Raw genomic sequence first — 15,676 nt, forward strand, 5'->3', positions numbered from 1 at the left:
CTCAAGGAGGATCATAGAGCAAGAGCCTAATTTTGGGGAACAACTACCACACTTGGACTGTGCTGCTCATGTTCATGCTCAGGTAGGTGCTGCCACCAGGACTGACTGTGCCACCACCAGTAAAGTGAGATCCCGGGCATAGCCCAGGACGACTCCAGTCAGGATGCTGGTGGCAAGCTCCTGTGGATTTTAGGACAAAGAACAACTATGAAACGGTTCAGTACAACACTGGCATTAGAGGACTGATGAGAGCAACGCAACTAGTTTGCACAGAGATTGTTAAAACTGCTTCAGTTACCTCGGGGAGCAAATGGATCATATCCCAGACTACCTAAAACCTGAAGGAATTACATTTCCTAAAGGAAAGATGTCCTTTCCTGAGACACCCTACGGACTGACCATCAGGTCTCTGACTCCATGCCCACGCTTTGCTGTTTTGTTTTGCTGCTCACACGAAGGTAAAGCACTCAGACACTATTTTAGGTTATTAAATATTTAATTCCACAGCGAGAAAGAAGAAGCCAGCAGATGGTCAGTGTGCAGCAGGGCCTTGCTTGACTTCTGGGGGGAGAAAAGTTCAAGGAAGAATCACAAAAATCTGTTTCTGTGCGCAAACATTCCTCCAGTTAGAGGAAGAGGAAGGGAATTACAGGGCAGCTGTTAGTTTCCCTAAAACAGGGAGGCACTAAAACATCAGAGACAGCATCAAATATCCAAAGCAGCACATCAGAGACGTCTGTTAGTTGGTTACTCCTGACCCAGGACTTTCTCTGAATCCACTGGATCCATCCACCAGTATTGAGCTGTTCTGAGAAGGACCAAGAAGAGCCACATTCCTACAGTTTCGATCCCTTTGACAAACTTCTCCCTGCTCCACCACTTAATCTAGTGTGAAGCATCTTAGGATGTCTGAGACATATGAAATCCAGTCTGTTCCTTGGCTAATCCAAGGTGACTAGGGATCCTCATCGGAGCCACGTGGCAGGCAGAGAAACTGGTGCTGCTGGGAGGGAACAGATGCAACTTCAGTGCCCTGTCAGAAAGTCTTGGAACATCAAAGCTGATGGAGCACGTGGCACAGGGAGCCACAGAGTCACTGTGAAAGGAAGAGGCAGTTACCGCATCCTCTGTTCATGTGGAAACATCTCACATGGAAGCTCATCTCAGGATTCAGCTTCTGAATTACTACTATAGCTATTTGCTACTCTGTCCAACTGCACCAAGGGAAATGCAAAACTTGACTAAATAGCTTAGAAAAAGGAAAAAAAATACTATTTTCACTAGTTTTTGATGATGACAAGTGAAGCAGGTATTGATACCTGCATACATCCTTCAGGCACTGGCCAAGTAGGTTGCTCCCTTCCAGCCAAAGTTTTCCTCTGACTACTACCAAAGAGTAATACATTTAAAAATGTTTATTCTGAACATCCAAGAAGGAAATCACCATTAAAACTCTTCTTATTAGGAAAAAAAACCCCATTTCTCTCCCAAAGCTGCCGGTGATCACAACTTTGACGTCTCAGAGCTCACTGGGACCATCTGGCTGCACACGCAGCTGAACGCGGCCGCCGCGCTGCCGAGGGGACGAGGCGGCTCCCGCGGCGTCACCGCCAGGCTCCCTCTGCTCTCCCTCCTTCAGCTAACGGTGGGAGCTTCAGCCAGCCACGTCATTTGGCAGGATTAATTGGCTAATTTATTGAGCAGAATGTCACATGCAACGCTACTGTTGTTCTCTCTGAGTCATGCACACCATGGGTTCGGACACCTCTAGTCTTGGTTTGGCAAGCGTACGACAATTCCAAGTAACCAGACATCTCTACTGGAAGTTCAAGCCTGGCTGTTTGAGCAGTTTCAGAGCAAGGACCATTAAGGGGAGCCTGGCACTAGCAACATCACTGCGAACAGACCCCTCTATTTCCCCAAAGCTGGCACTCACTTAGTTCTGATCTGTTTTCCCAGCCAGACACTCTTCCCCTAATTGCTGGTGCAGGCACCAAGTCAAGCCTCCCTGCTCCTGGCAGGCTGACTCCACCAAAATTTGTTTTGTTCAGATTCCAGGTTTCATGGTGAGACCAGAACTGTAGTTCACATCCTCCACTCGAGTCTTGGCCGATTTCCAATTGTTCTAGCAAACTGCAGCACAAGAGCTTCTAATGGCATCCAACAGCTCCTCAGAGCTGGGTGTGCGGCACCCGTGGGACCACACAGAGAGAGAAACAGAGTCAGGTTGTTCAGGCAGCTTCTCAACAGTCCCTTGACAAATGCTCCGAGACAGTAAATTAGAGACTAGGAAGGAATTCCTCCCTGGGAGAGTGGGGAGGCCCTGGCACAGGGTGCCCAGAGCAGCTGTGGCTGCCCCTGGATCCCTGGCAGTGCCCAAGGCCAGGCTGGACATTGGGGCTTGGAGAAGCCTGGGACAGTGGAAGGTGTCCCTGTCCATGCAGAGGGTGAAATGAGATGGGCTTTAAGGTCCTTCCCACCCAAACCAGTCCATGATTCCATGAATGCTCTGAGTGGTTAAGTATTACAGGATGGAAAGCTTAAATTCTTAGGAACAGGAGAAAACCTCAAAATATTTCATCTAACCAAAATAAAGCCATTCCTTCAAATTTTGATCAGTTTTATAATTCCTTAATAACATCTTTAAAGAGTGGAAGGAACCCAAGTGGTGTAGAAAAAGCAGACTGGGATTCATTCATGTGTCACAAGACATGTGGGCTGGGGTATCCCAGAAATCACAAGCACCAACAGAACTCCAGCAGGAAGTTCAACTTAGTGTTTTGGTAATATATTATTACCAAAGTATTTCTGGGTGTCCATCAGACATCCTCTGCAATTGGAAGCTGGGTCCATTCAGGGAAAACAGGAAAAATAAAATCAGAAGTGTAAAAAAACTACAGTCATGTAAGAAATTTGTCAAAACCCGAAGTCAATACATGATCAAGGCACAGAAGGAGCAGAGATGTTGTTGCTTCACAGAGACTTCCTTGAGCAGTGGAACACCCTGTACGAGGCTGTGGAAATCCTTGGCATGGGAAACAGCATGTGCTAAAAGGCTCTTCAGGTTTAAAAAACAACCATAAATTCAGGGAAGAAAAATCCAAACACTGTTAGACACAACTCCAGCTCTGTATCAGGGAAATCAGAGAGTGCCAGAAAAAAATGTATAAAAAATTCCACCTTTGGCTGATCCTGCTCTATTTTTCTCCTGTTTGCTGTAGACCATGGTTGCACAGAGGAGCCCAGGGGCTTTTGGACACTCTTATGATTTAACAAGTAAAAATGAGAACAATTTCCTAGGTTTAAAGACTTCAGATCACCTGCTTAAGCTGTGTTGTTCTATACACAAATAACGTTCCCCTCCCGGACGATTCCTATGTTTTACAAACACTTACAGGGGTATTTCCTTATCAGCAAATCCTCAAGAACTCAAGGGTTTAGGTCCACATAATTACCCAATATCATCACTACGATCTCATTCTCACCAAATCTCTTCCAAAACTTGTGTGAGGCTAAAAGGAATTGGCCCAGATCCCTAAGTTCAAGTCAGAGTTACAGAACAAATACTATGGTGTTGTTTGATTTAATAAAGAAATCCCAAACTTTTGACAAGTTAAAGGTGGGTTTACTCACCTGCACTTCCAAGTTGTTTATAAAATCTGTATTCTAAATGAAGCTGTGGTGCCCGGGATTTAATTGGTTCCTAGAACAGAAATAAATAAATTGGTTAAAATCAGTTTGACTGAAAGAAGTTCCATCCTATACTTGAAGATTTATGCATATTGAAAACACCCCAGACTGAAATTCTAACAACAGACTTCACTTTTAAAAAAGTCATTTAAAAAAGCAGTAAGATTTACTCTCTGGAGGAGAAATAACCTCCTCATTTAAATACAAAGCTCCCTCATTGCAGTGAAATTCAAGAATCATTCCACAAAGCTCCTGGTCCTTGAAGAATGACCCTGGACATTGGCAGAGGGAAGTCAAGGTTTTGAAAGCTCAAGCCCCAAGTTCACTCTGTGGGCACTGTGATTACCCACAGGGTTTTTGTTGGTCTCCAGCCTGTATTTTTGAAAAATGTTGAGTCATACAAGTGTGTTTTAGATCAGACCACAGTCGCTCACAGCGAGCACCAGAGTGAAGCCAGACAGCTGGGAAAAAAGAAGAAGTCTCTCCCTTCTTGTGGCAGGTGTCACTCAAACATTTTGAAGCACTCAAGAATATTCTATTTTATCCACAAAACACACAAAAAAATAAAATGGGTAAGTCTGCAATGCACCCAAACCATCCCATTTGTCAACTGTTCCTCAGGCGCGCTTTACACACAAGACTTAATGCCAACGATCCATCAAGGCATTAACGTGCAAGATTACAGAGCTTCTAAAAATACAAAGTTAATATGGAGAGGATTAAGAGACTGGAGTAATTACATTTGCAATGAAACTGTGCACTTGGGATGGGCATGGATGTGGGTTCACAGCCTGCCCAGGCAGCCTGGAGATAGAAGTTAATACTGGCCTCTGTTTTCGATGACCTCTAGTCTGCACTGTAAGACTGATGTCCACACTGGGTGTGAACTCCACAGTCAAGGCTCCTTTTTAACTGTGGAGAAGGAATTCTGTACGGGAATTCAGGCAATTTGACTTGCAGCTGAGCTGTTCCTCACCAGCTCAAGTCATCCCATCCATTTCCCAGCAAGGGGAACAAGTGCTCCTGGTTACTTCTCAACTTAATCACAGAATCATTGAGGTAGGAAAAGGCCTCCAAGATCACCAAATTCCCAATGTTTTAAAGCTCCAGAAGACCAATATGACCAAATACTCAGCAAACAATGAGAAAAAATTTTCTGGAGGCCAAACTGAACCTGCACCGAAGGCAAATACAAAGCAACACACAAACAAGTTTGCTCTATAAGTCACATTTAAATTAAGGTAATTGTTGCTCATGGCTTGAGGGAGAGTCTACAGATACCTGCAGAGCACAGAGACTCAGGGCAACAGGAACTCAGCCTGTTCAGGGAGCAGTTTATTTATCCAAACATTTAAAGGGGAAGGATTGATGCAGCAGGACATGATGGTGCTTGTGGGATCAGGGGAGGTAGCCCTGAGCCACTTCTGCATCAGGAGCTGCTGGAGCCGGAGCTCTGGACACTTGCCAGAGTCATGGCAGCTTCTGAGAAGATCATACCAGCACAGATGGTTGTCCTGTAGGCCAAGGGCTTAGGGATGATGGCAGATGTTGTGTTTGTAGCAAAAATAACTGAATTGCTACTGCCCAACGGAGCAAATCCACAGCTGGAGCCAACGGTATCATCACTGCTGCGAGGGGATGGCCTGGTACCTGTGCTCTGACTGCAGCTGGGTGGCTTCTCCCAGGGAAGAAATTCTTCCTGTGGGCAATGGGGCTTTGAAAACCCCCAGAAGAATAAACCAGATGCCCCTGACCAAGTAAGTCAGCTGAAGAGCAGGACCAGGAGCTACATGGTGACACCACACAAATCAACACAGGGACCAATCTCCACTGCCAGCAGTTTTCTACGGTGTAGCCTCAGTCCCAAAAAGAAACCATGAGGCGTTAGCATGGAATTTCACAGCACTTTCTGGTGGGCTCTTGGTATCCATCACACAATTCCCTCATTTTCCAGCTCTAACGTTGTGATAGAAGGCAGCAACAGCTGAGACAGCAGGGCTGCAGTGGTGGGAGACGATCTCACAACTTCAAGGACTTGGAGCAGTGCTTTGACTCGGTCCAACAATGCAGATAGAAGAAAATGCTGCCTGTGAGTACATCAAAAGCAGCTACTCCACCACTAATCCACAAATTATTCGAGGGATAAAGAAAATAGCAGTTAAGTCCACATGTAAGAGAAGTGTATTTGCTGCTGAGGAGGCTGAGTAATTCTTATTCCTGTGGAATTCTGTCTAAGATTAGAAGACCAAGAAACTCCTACTGTTCCCTCCTTAAACTTCTCCAAAACGGAGCAGGTATATGGACACCTGGATGGCCCTCAGATGGCAATTCCAGCCCTTCACACGAGAAGGACCTGAGATTTTTAAGCCTGGATCACAACAGGAAATGAAACTGGAGTGGGTTGCAGAGTAACTGTTTTAACACTCAGTTATTCAGGAAAAAAAAATAGCAGGAAAAAGGAAGAAAGACTGTGACCAGAAAAACAGGTCAGACTGAGGCAGCCATGAGGCAATGCCATTGAGTCCTGCCATATGGAAAAGCTTCAGGTTACTTAGAGGTGTCACTGCAGCCACTTGTATGAGAGAAAAAAGCACCCTTTGGACTAGTACAGCCGTGTTTTACCTGGGTTATGACTTCCTTATAGTTTCCAATGCAACATCTTTGTGGGATTATCTTTGGAAGCAAATTAGAAGCATCACTGCCTCAATAAAACACCTCCTCTGTGTACACAGCACATTTTCTAGGGCCTAAAATCAACAATTCTTCTTCCTGATGCGGATCCACATCAAGGGCATCTCCTATGGAACCAGGCTGGGAGAGCTGGGGGTGCTCACCTGGAGAGGAGAAGGATCCAGGGAGAGCTCAGAGCCCCTTGCAGGGCCTGAAGGGGCTCCAGGAGAGCTGGAGAGGGACTGGGGACAAGGCATGGAGGGACAGGACACAGGGAATGGCTTCCTACTGCCAGAGGGCAGGGATGGATGGGATCTTGGGAAGGAATTGTTCCCTGTGAGGGTGGGCAGGCCCTGGCACAGGGTGCCCAGAGCAGCTGTGGCTGGCCCTGGATCCCTGGAAGTGCCCAAGGCCAGGCTGGATGGGGCTTGGAGCAGCCTGGGACAGTGGCAGGTGTCCTTGGTGTTCCACCATGGCAGGGGGTGAAATGAGATGAGCTTTAAGATCCCTTCCAGGAAACTCAAACCCATCTGGGATTCTGTGTTCCTGAATCCCTCTGCAGGCATTCATTTATTTACTTTAGGGAACATTGTCTGACATTTGCCAACAGGTGTGAAAACAAGTCCCTCCTGCAAAGCTGTAATTATTTTTCATCTACTACACATCATAAGGGGAATGCCAGAGTTATGGAATCTGGGGCACTCGAACATGATCACAGTTAATGCACCGAGTCCATCCTGATTTTCTGTCACCAGAGTGATCCCTGTCATTTTGCCAGACAGCATCGACTGGACAAACCGGAGGGTTTGCTGCAGTATCAAATTAGCACCACAACTTTAACTTCAGATTTTAGGGTTTGGATCATGTTAAAAGAGTGTTTGCATGAGAACTCAGCACATCAACTGAAGACATCGAATCTGAAACCCCAAGGGACTTATGAAAGTCTGAGTTTACAGATAGGAAAAGTTAAGGCCTAAACACAAACTAGCAGGCTGTGAGTTTATAAATGAGGAAGAGCTGCAAGGTAGGGAGTTCCCCATCCCCCAGATTCCACAGATGATGAGACTGTATCTTCTCTGCAACCCAAGGCAGCCAGAGGGAAGACTGACCTTCCCCAAATTGCATCTTGTTTTGCCTGTGGCATCTGCAGTCTCTCAGCATCGCACCAGACCGAGCTTTGCTCTGCTTGCCCAGGGAATTTCAACCATAGGAACACCCTCTTTTCTGCCTCTTGACTCCAAAAACATGGACCACCAGGCTGCACAGTGCCATGCTCTTAACCAAACACTCTGACAACTGGAAAGTTCATGGAGTTCTGAACAGAAAGGCTCGAGCCATGGAGCAGCAGGAGATGGCAAAGCCACTACCAGTGCCCTTCACTGGGACCTGGGCAGAGAACAAGGCTCTCACTGCTCTAAAACAGCTACAGACCCTCTAGGTACTAAAAACCTTCAGCAGGTGGAAGGATGGGTTCTTTCCCTGCTTTTAGTGCTTTTAAGAACTTATCTTAGTTTTAATAAGTCATTCCCAGCTGAGTGTGAGAGCAGCACTGAGCTCAAAGTGAAAAACCTGCTTTTGGTCTGAATTTTTAACAAGAAGTAAAAGTCATTTAAGGACACCTGAAGCTTTTACTTACCAGTTTGATCGCTACATATTCATTGGTGTAGAGATTTTTACCTGCAAAGGGAGAAGAAAAAAATCTTTTAGTTCCACATTCAACACTTGCAGCTCGAGGCACAATGAGAAAGAGTGACACTGATGCCGAAGGGCTGTTTTCCCAATTCCCCCTGAAGTTCCTGCCTTTAACAAAGAATAAGCCTGAAAATAATCAGAATAATGAGCAGTTTGCAGCAGTTTAGCAGGGCAGGCAAGTAACACCTTCCACTCAGCACAAGGTAATTGTATTTTGTGGCAGCACTTTCACTCCATGTGTTACAGGAGGTATCCCAGACACACTAGGTTTCGTTACCCACATCATGCCAAAAAAGTCTGGGGAACAAAAAATGAAGACTGAGAGTGTCATTGCTTTTGGAAATGTCTTGGATCTGCTGGACACTGAGCAACTTCATGCTGGGCTGTACAGGGAGTTTCACTAGGCTGATCATGCTCTGGGAAGCACGAAGGGCAGGAGTGTCAGATGAGCACTAGTCAAGCTCAAATCCAGCTCCTGGTGCACCGAGCCGGAGCTGGGACCCACGTGTGCTACAACTGGAGGGGAATTTTTCCCCAGGAGCCTGTCTGGTGTTTGAAGCAAGCCCTGGGCCTCCTCAGTGATGCGAGGCAGTGATGCACAGCTCCGTGTCACGGAGCAGCTCTCCCTGTGTTCTGACACTGCCCGTTACCGAATCACTCAACGTCCTCTGCTTCCTCTGCCAGGGAATTGGAGCAATCACTCCCCCACCACCTCCACATGGCTCAGGCCTGACAGCACACTCTCCTGGAGGAGATACCATTGGGAAGGATGCTTGGGCAGTCCCTGGGCCCTCTCTGTCCCACCATCCTGACACCCTCCTGACGTCCTCTAGTCCCGCTGTCCCCTTGGAGGAGGGAAGCCCCCACCACAAAAGCTCCCTATGGATTTATGCAGGGAAGCGTTGACCTCTGCTCATCAGTGTCACAGCACAAGTCATGCTTTTACTGAGCAACTCCAAAATTCAGGAGCAATCCAGGATGGAAGTCATCAGGGCTTATTTGTAGCACCAGCTTTTCTCAGCTCTCTTACTCATTTATTTTCCAATTCCTGTAACAGATATTGATGCTTGGACAGTCCAGGTCTTGAGAAAGCCCAGGACAGGGAGTGACATCATTCAGAGCAGGCAGGAGCTGGAGCAGCTCTTCCATATCCACATGGCAGCATTAAAAAACATGCCATGTCCTCCTCAGCACATGGATACAACAGCCCTGGGAGACTCAATAAAATTAGAGGTATTATGAACATGGGAGAAGACACATAGTCATCTTTAAATCCTGAAACATCAGGGGAAATTTATACTTTATAACAGCTCGTGTTTTCTGCATTTAACCTCTTTTGATGCTTTCCCCACTGTATCACTCAGGGTACTTCTGGCCTCTACATCTGTGATTGGGTGTTCCTAGGCCCAGTCTGCACCAAGCAGATTGTTTTTACATCCCTCAGGAATGGAATATGTCATAGCTCCAACCTGTTTTGGTACCTGCTGATGGTCTGTAACACAGGACAGGGAATTTATATGTGAGGTTAAATATCCTCAGAGGGGGTGTTTTCTGCCAGCAGAGCTGAAAGCTGAGCCCCAGCATTAACCCCTGACACACAGCGGGGTTTCCATGTATTTCTTTCCATCTTTAGAAAAAGACATAGTATTATGCCCAGACTGGAAACTAAGGGTAGAAAGGAGGTTTTGCAGTTTCATCAGGAACCCTCTGACACCAGAAAGCACTGAAAGAGCTCACAGGCCAAATCCATGGCAAAGCAGGTGGCAGATAAACCCCTCCACCCTCTGAGACAGACTGGGATTCCAGCCAACAGCAGGGGGGAGAAGACCTGAAGACATTAAGGGAAGGAAACCTAAATGCACCTGGATTATCTGCTCTGTATTAGCTACCAGCAAATGAGCCCCATTGGCAGCTCCAGCTGTATCCTGTTCCCTGAAACTGCCTTTTCCCCTCCTCGGATAAGGACATGGCTCCTACCAAAATCCCAGAATGGCTTGGATTGGAAGGGACCTTAAAGCTCATCTCATTCCACCCTCTGCCATGGGCAGGGACACCTGCCACTGTCCCAGGGTGCTTCCAGCCCCATCCAACCTGGCCTTGGACACTGCCAGGGGCAGCCACAGCTGTTCTGTGCCAGGGCCTCAGCACCCTCACAGGGAACAATTCCTTCCCAATATTCCATTCTGGCAGTGGGAAGCCATTCCCCCTTGCCCTGTCCCTCCAGCCCTTGTCCCCAGTCCCTCTCCAGCTCTCCTGGAGCCCCTTTAGGCCCTGCAAGGGGCTCTGAGCTCTCCCTGGAGCCTTCTCCTCTCCAGGTGAGCACCTCCAGCTCTCCCAGCCTGGCTCCAGAGCAGAGGGGCTCCAGCTCTCAGAGCATCTCTGTGGTCTCCTCTGGACTCTCTCCAGCAGCTCCAGGTCCTTCTGATGTTGGATCCCATGGCTGGAGGTGGCTCTGCAGGTGGGGTCTCACGAGGGCAAGGCAGAGGGGCATAATCCTCCCCTCCCCTGCTGCCCATGCTGGGGAATCAGCCCAGGACATGGTGGAGACACTCAGTTTGAGCACACTGGGGAAGGGAAGCTCCAGCCAGATCCCTGAGGAAGTCAGATGCTTTGAAGAGTAAAATAAAACCCCAAGGAGGGAGGCATGAGAACTCCACTCCCTATGGATCCTGTGACCCCCATCACAGCCTTGGAGATCCACCTCCACCCAGGGAATGATGCCCCACAGATCCTCCATCAACACGTGTGCTCTCCCACCAAGGCAGGGTAACGGCATTCGGGAAGCAGTGCTCTTCCAAACTTGTTCCAAGGCAAGGAAGGACATGGCCAACACCCTCCACGTATGTGGAGCCATAATCCAGTCTATTATGGTCTGTTTCATGAGGCTGAGGACTAGACAGAAGATACTTTTGGTAATGAAATTCCTCGGTTAAATAACTAGGGTTAGCATCAGGCCAGCAGCCGAAGGTAAATGAACCAATTCATCCTCCAGTTCATCCCCTTCGGAGATCCTCAACATAAATGGGTCCAGCCTCTGAGCTTCAAACCTTTCCCAAAGCTGCAGCCCAAGATGCTTGCTTTGCCAGCTGCTCTAGGGAAGTAAATCCCAAAAATCTCTCTGCTGGCTTGCTCCAGACTGAGATCTCCCCCTTGATTTTGCCATCACACTGTCCAAGCTGCAGTGGTTTACTCTCCCTCCTCCTCCTCCTGGGCAGCACAGGGTGTGTGGAAGAGCAAAGGCTTACAGGACACAGTGACCTGCCCACTGAAACAAGCCCTGAGCAGCAGCTGCACCTTCATTTAGCACGACCAAAGATCCGCAGCACAGCGAGGGGATGTGACTGTGCTGGCAAAAGCCCTTCAAACTGAGTCAGCACTTTTGATGGAGCAGTTAAGTCCAAGCCTCAGTTTTGGGTAGTTCCACTGACAATTATGAACTCCATATTCCCAAGGAGAAGAGATGCATTACGTCAGCAGCACTCACGTGGGAAACTTCCCCCTGTGGATTTCTCAAGGCCTTGGCAGTGAGATGTCCTGAACGTACGGATGGACTGGAGAGGGCAGAGAAGCCCCAAAGGATCCAAAGTGATGCATCTGCCCAGACACCAGATCATCGGGCACTTGGGACATGCCTGACTTGCTGTCCCCTCTAGAGCAGGTTTCCAGCTAACAGCTCCTGGTGTAGGTGCTTCCCAGGATCTACTCCTACCCTGCCCTCCACATCTAACCTTATTCCAGTCACACCATGACTTGGTATTTTGGAGTTACAGCCCCAGGATCAGACGGTATTATCACCTTGAAGTATTTATTTTGCTGGTTTACTTGTTTTGAAGCAGAGCTCCTGGCTTCAAACTGCAGCGTGGGAGGCAGCTGGGTGGTTCTCACTTCTGGGAGTACCTTCCCAGTTCCAATTGAACTCCTCTGACCTGGCAACCTCCAGAGAAGCAGCTTTTCTGCTGGTTTGGGGCTTGCTGCTCTTCTAACATTTTTTACAGTTTCAGGCAGGGTGAAAAACGGTGTTCACTGCCATTTTTAACTGACACCTGAACACACTGTTTTGAAAATGCCAGATAATGTTTCAATTAGATCAAAAAGATTTAGGCTCCAGTCTACAGCTCTGGGGTCCCCAACAACCAGAAGGACCTGGAGCTGCTGGAACAAGCTCAGAGGAGGCTATGGAGATGCTCCCAGGGCTGGAGCCCCTCTGCTCTGGAGCCAGGCTGGGAGAGCTGGGGGTGCTCAGCTGGAGAGGAGAAGGCTCCAGGGAGAGCTCAGAGCCCCTTGCAGGGCCTGAAGGGGCTCCAGGAGAGCTGGAGAGGGACTGGGGACAAGGCATGGAGGGACAGGACACAGGGAATGGCTTGAGGGAAGAGGGAAGGGTTGAATGGGATATTGGAAAAGAATTGTTCCTCCCTGTGAGGGTGGGGAGGCCCTGGCACAGGGTGCCCAGAGCAGCTGTGGCTGCCCCTGGATCCCTGGCAGTGTCCAAGGCCAGGTTGGACAGGGCTTGGAGCACCCTGGGCTAGTGGAAAGTGCGCCTGCCCATGGCAGGGGGTGGACAAAGATGAGTTTGAAGCCAAACCCCTCTGTGATTCTCTGATTAAAAGAAATGCCTGCTGTAACAAGAACTTAACATTTATCTTAGAAATCCCTCCAACCTACCAAAAACACAATAATAATTTTACATTAGTACCTATTTAATTGCTTTACTTAAACAAGAATGCCAAACACTAGGAAAAAAAGAGACTTTTGAAGAGCCTTATTAATCCCTACCATGGCTCATGGTTCAGGACTTTGGGAGAATACCAGGAACATCTCCTGGGTAAGCTCTTGAGCCAGTTTAAGGGGGCAGCTCACATGCCTGGCTGGAGAGGTCTCTGGTGGAGTTCACAGTCATGGCTGAGCACAGCACTCCATACAACAGGTTAAATCCCCATGAACCCCCAAATCCATGCAGGGTCTGGGGTGGGGACTGGCACTATATTCCTGCTAGTGGGTTGAGCCACTTTGGAAACCAAAGCTCTTGCAGACCCCCTACTCTGCAGCCTGTCTGAAGAAACAGCCACTGCCTAACCCCGTTTCAGCTCATGACTCTGGGCCAGATCACAGAATCATTAAGTTTAAGACCTCCAAGATCATCAAGGCCAACATTCGAACAAATCCCACCATTCCCACTAAACCACACTGTGCAGTGGCACGTCTTCTCCTTTTCTGAACACTTCCAGGGATGGTGACTCCACTGCTTCCCTGAGGAGCCTGTTCCAATGCTCAGCCACCCTCTCAGCGAGGAAATTTTTCCTAATATCCAGCCTGAACCTCCTCTGGTACAACTTGTGGCCATTTCCCCTGTCCTATCCAATGTTAAATTTTGTGTTCATCTCCCCGTCTCAGCTCCTCAAGGGCTGGAATCCAACTGTGCTGCTCCCACATGCTACAAAAAAAGTCATATCCTTGGGTGATCTTCAGGAAGAAAGATCAACCCTGAGCAGTGAGCTGAATATTTACAGCAAACAGCTTCATTAGGTAAGTGCCATCTCCACCCCAAACAATCAGTCCTTGATACAAGACTGGCTTAAACTGAAAACACAACACCTCAAAAGAGAGAAATTCTTCAGGGAATTGGAAAAGCCTATTTTCCCTTTGCTTATCAGTGCGTGACTTTGTTCTGCCTGTGATACTGGTGCTTAACTGCTCTGAAACCACATAAAAAACAGGCAAAAAGCAGAGGGCACATCATTCATCTTCGCAGGACAAAACGTTATCAGAGACTCGTGCACTCGGATTTCAGCTGCTGCTTCTCCTTCCCCCCAGCAATAATTACCATGGGCTGTGCAAGAGCAAGAGCTGCTGTTCGAGCAAACAGGAGCTCTTAAAGTGATGGTGACTGGCAAAAAGCAAGAGAAATGAAAAAAAAAAGAGTCATACAGCATCTGTAAGAACCTTACAATGATGTGTTATCAATTTGTTACAACAAGTTGTTGTTATCAGTACGTGTGGCTCATTGCTTAAATTTTTAGTAAACCAGCATTAACAATACATGCATTATTGGAAAAAGAGCCACGTAATTAGCAGGTGTTGCATATCCATACTTAAACTGAATTTCTCTCTAAATTAACTTTTTCAGAAGTGAAATCTCATCTGTAAAGTCCATGCCATGAAACTATACATGAATCACAAACCCAATACCTCTAAAATTTTGAGAAATGTGAAAAAGAATCATGGAAATGGGAGCTGCTTCCCCCCCGTGTGGGCAGCAGGGGAGGAGAGGATTCTGCCCCTCTGCCCAGCTCAGGTGAGCCCCCACCTGCAGAGCTGCCCCAGCCCTGGGACCAACAGCAGAAGGACCTGGAGCTGCTGGAGAGAGCCCAGAGGAGGCCCCGGAGCTGCTCCAGGGCTGGAGCCCCTCTGCTCTGGAGCCAGGCTGGGAGAGCTGGGGGTGCTCACCTGGAGAGGAGAAGGATCCAGGGAGAGCTCAGAGCCCCTTCCAGTGCCTAAAGGGGCTCCAGGAGAGCTGGAGAGGGACTGGGGACAAGGCATGGAGGGACAGGACACAGGGAATGGCTCCCCACTGCCAGAGGGCAGGGCTGGATGGGATATTGGGAAGGAATTGCTCCCTGTGAGGGTGGGGAGACCCTGGCACAGGGTGCCCAGAGCAGCTGTGGCTGCCCCTGGATCCCTGGAAGTGTCCAAGGCCAGGCTGGACAGGGCTTGGAGCAGTCTGGGATAGTGGAGGGTGTCACTGCCCATGGCAGGGGGTGGGATGGGATGAGCTTTAAGGTGCCTTTCAACCCAAATCCATCTGTGATTTTGTGGTTCTGCGATTTGGGCACCAGCTGAATAAACTCAAGAGCCTTATACCCAGAGGGATCCACTACAGCTGCTGAACCCCAGAGCAGAGCTTGGATTACAGAGCAATTCAACATCTCCCTGGGGATCCTGAGATCGTGACGTTTGCTCTTGGGGGGGCTTTGAGATGCAATAGGGCAATTCATGTTATGTCACTGTAAGGATCCAAATTTATCTTTAGCTGCCAATTATACCCATGTGCAGGAAGGTGGGAGTTTCCATCCTTGTCCTTGGTTTCTCTCCACCTTAGGAGTGTTATCTCTGCTCAGGTGAATCAGTAAAACTTCTCTGATGCAATGCTGAAACCAAAATACCCATTTACTGAGACACACCAGCAGTGAGCTGCTTGGTCTTCACAGCATGGAGCAGCAGCACATGTATGGATGTGATAACCAAACCTCAGAGTGGGAGATTACACAGATTCACTTAAGATGAGTAGGAATCTACAAAGACACTATCAGTAGTGTTATGACCCTTGAGTTATGTGAGGCTGCTTCCCCCACCTCATTTAAAACACAATCATTGTTTTTTTAGGATGACTTAAGAGCCCAGTGCCCTGCTCTGCACTGGTCTCCTCAGTAGTCCTAAACAAACAATGCATTAGTGGAACCATCTGTTTGGGCAACCAGCTGCAAGACGTGGTTAGGAGACCAACAGACCATGAACAAATGTCGGGCTGCTGGGTCGGCTGAGGGAGCCAGATGGCCACTTGGCACATCCTCTGCTCCCCAGCAAGTCCAACACAGGCACAGGGCAGGAAGAGGGTGACGGGGCTGAA

The 15,676-nt window shown here is 48.3% G+C and overlaps 1 protein-coding gene across 5 annotated transcripts in view; it reads right to left on the reverse strand.

Annotated features, from left to right (window-relative positions):
• The window catches only part of CSNK1G1 (casein kinase 1 gamma 1), a 107,854-nt gene that overhangs the window by 45,659 nt on the left and 46,519 nt on the right, over positions 1–15,676 (reverse strand). For all 5 annotated transcript variants that reach the window (XM_032122385.1, XM_032122384.1, XM_032122386.1 and 2 more), the window contains 2 exons: positions 7,997–8,037; positions 3,634–3,703 (listed from right to left, as the gene is read on the reverse strand). In XM_032122385.1, coding sequence (XP_031978276.1) covers positions 3,634–3,703; positions 7,997–8,037 — 111 coding nt within the window. The remainder of the gene's footprint in view (positions 1–3,633; positions 3,704–7,996; positions 8,038–15,676) is intronic.

The sequence above is a fragment of the Corvus moneduloides genome, chromosome 13 (assembly GCF_009650955.1).
Source record: "Corvus moneduloides isolate bCorMon1 chromosome 13, bCorMon1.pri, whole genome shotgun sequence".
NCBI classification, from domain to species: domain Eukaryota; kingdom Metazoa; phylum Chordata; class Aves; order Passeriformes; family Corvidae; genus Corvus; species Corvus moneduloides.